General features: G+C 44.6%; 1 protein-coding gene across 1 annotated transcript in view; it reads right to left on the bottom strand.

Moving 5' to 3' along the window:
- LOC306930993 (zinc finger protein ZIC 1-like) overlaps window positions 1-1280 on the bottom strand; it is a 1722-nt gene extending 442 nt beyond the window's left edge. The window contains exons 1-2 of the mRNA XM_079512149.1: window positions 427-1280; window positions 148-311 (exon numbers count right to left, since the gene is read on the bottom strand). Coding sequence (XP_079368275.1) covers window positions 148-311; window positions 427-1261 — 999 coding nt within the window. The 5' untranslated portion in view covers window positions 1262-1280. The remainder of the gene's footprint in view (window positions 1-147; window positions 312-426) is intronic.
- Window positions 1281-2857: the final 1577 nt, after the last annotated feature.

The raw sequence follows: 2857 nt of genomic DNA, 5'->3' as shown, positions 1-2857 counted from the left end.
AGAATAACAAATGTCGATCAGTTTATTTGTACATCAGGGTTAACTATGTCTGTATTCAATACAACAGTGTCCTGTCAAGTTGCAGGCTATGTCTCACAGAACAAGCGTGCGTAATGATGCAACTCGTGCGTAAAAACGGATGTTTACCTTCATGTGTTTTCGCAGGGAGCTGGGATGGGTGTAGGACTTGTCACACATCTTGCACACATAGGGCTTTTCAGACGAATGAACGTGCATGTGTTTCTTGCGGTCACTGCTGTTGGCGAAGCGTCTGTCACAGCCGAAGTAGTCACACACGAACGGTTTTTCCCCTGAGACAGAAACACAGAAAATTAGACACGTGTGCCAAACTCGACATTTACATCAAATAAGAATATAAAATACATTGCATTAAGAAATTGTGCTATATATTATAACTGTGCCCACCTGTATGCGTTCGCTTGTGTATCTTGAGGTTCTCCGAGCGGGCGAACACTTTGCAGCAGCCGGGGAACGGGCAAGCGAACGGCTTCTCTCCGGTGTGCACGCGGATGTGGTTGACCAGCTTGTATTTGGCCTTGAAGGGCTTGGCTTCGCGCGGACATTCCTCCCAGCTGCACACATGTCTGCTCTGCTCCGGACCCCCCACGTGCTCCACCGAGACGTGCGCAACCAGCTCGTGCATGTTGCCATAGGTCTTCCCGCAGATCCGGTGGTCGCTCTGCTCCAGGTCGATCCACTTGCACACCATCTCCTGTTTGATGCACTGTTGTCGCATGTAGCGGAAGAACGTCTCGGGGTGGTGGTGATGGTGGGCGGCCATCCCCATGTTCGTCGCTCCATATTGGCAATAAGGGTCGCCTCTCGCTCCATTGTGGAACTGCTCTCCCACTCCGGCGAGCCTGCCTCCGTGAAGCGCCTGCTCGTGAATGGGGTACATGAGGTGCCCGTGCCCCTGGGCGTCTGCGCCTGCGTGATGCTGCTGCAGAGAGCCTGCCATGGTCCTGAAGAGGTGTTGGTGGACCTGGTGGTCGCCGACCGGTCCCGCTGGGAGTGGGGACTCGCCCACAAAGCCTCGGTTCCTCATCAGGAAATCCCGAGCGGAGTTGGCGTAGGAGGCCGCGTAAGATGTGCCCTGAGCCGCAAACGCTGCTGCGCCGTGGCCCTGGGGGGAGATCATGTGGTGCTCGGGGCTGAGTTTGAAGGCAGGCGCGGCACCCATGTGCAGCGGCACATTAAAATCCATGAAGACACCAGACTCTCGGTCCATCTGGTGTTGCATTGTCTCGTATAGTGCTTCAAATTCCGAGGTTAATGTAGGCTATATATACACTGTGAACCGTGTTAATACGCAGCATGAAGCTGTCGCAACATTAAAAACAAATCCAATACAAATAATTAAAAGCGGGTATCAAGTCCAAATCAAGATGTTACTGAAGTTGTACTAGGTCAAATCAAGGCAAGACAAAATACAATGTGCCTCAGAGAATACTCTTCACTTCAGTTGTGTCAACTTGTGTGTAAGTCTGAGTAATTAACTAACTCTGGAGTCTGGACCCTCTCCTTATACAACAAACGGGGGTCCCACGGTCTTGTCTGATTGGTCATGCCCACAAATGCCTGTGAGCCAATAAGGTAGGCCTATGTTTACTATGTTTATTAGGTTTAAACTCCGCCCAGTGTGACTTTTAGAGGACAGAGAAAGTAGCCTCATGCATAACCTGAAAGAGTCCCTTGGGCTAGAACTATTTTACATTTCAGCGGCAAAACAAAATGATCAGGCCTTCTACTATTGAAAACCATTCAAACTGTATAAAGCCGTTGGATGCAAATGCATTAGTACCTACTACAAACAATAATACAATATGATTGCAGGTTATTGGCGAAATTAGGAACAATTTCTAGGCCAGCAAATAAATGTAAAGGTTTTATAAAAGGTTTTACAAAGTTGGGAATGTGTGGTGTTTGCAGTTTGTGTAACTTGTAAGTTACAGGGATCCCTCATAAAAGAGAACTTGGGACTTCTCACCTGTATAGGCTATTAAAAGGTAAAATAAAAATAATAAAAAACACACAAATAAGGTTTGTTTGTTTGTTTGTTTGATTGATATATCAATTGATATATATATATATATTGATATATCAATCAAACATTGTTTTATTATTATTATTTTATTATTATTACCCCATGTCGTTTATATTTTTGTCTATGTACAGAAATGTAGGCTACAGAAATTTGGGGTAACAACAAAAAAGTAATTGGGACTTGTTTCCATTGTGGTGGTCGTCCTATATGTATAGGCTATTCAATTCATCAACTTATAAAATGTATAAGCAAATCAACAAATATATAACACTATATGTACAAAGTAGAAATGTCGGCAGTGAATGCCATCTCCTTCTCCTTTGTGAGAAAAGTAGTCTACACAAATAGCCTGTGGTGTTTGTAGAACCCAGCCAGCCACCAGGGCTGTATACATGTCCTATTTTATTTCATTGAGGTGCCTCTGTCAAGTGAGGTGACTTGAACATTGTTAAAGGATAATTCCATGCTAGAAGGCTTTCTTAACTTTATTTGTAGTTGTTACGTCCCCTCCAAAGAGGTCCAGGTGTTATTTTGTGCAAAAGCTCCTTATTGGTTATTTCCCTTACCATAAGCCATAAATGAATTGCATTGAATGGGGCTATGGGGTGTTGTGCTAATTCGCTTATTTCCATCTCTTCATAATGTAAATAATATCCCAAGCGGCACAGTTTACTACTTATTTCGATGGAAATAAGCGAATTAGCACAACACCCCATAGCCCCATTCAATTCCCAATCCATTCAATGCAATTCATTGAGCGCTTATGGTAGGGGAAATAGCCAATAAGGAGCT

The sequence above is a fragment of the Electrona antarctica genome (assembly GCF_951216825.1).
Source record: "Electrona antarctica genome assembly, chromosome: 10".
NCBI lineage: Eukaryota > Metazoa > Chordata > Actinopteri > Myctophiformes > Myctophidae > Electrona > Electrona antarctica.
Note: the sequence above shows the minus strand (reverse complement) of the source record. Positions and strands in the feature narration are given on the sequence as shown.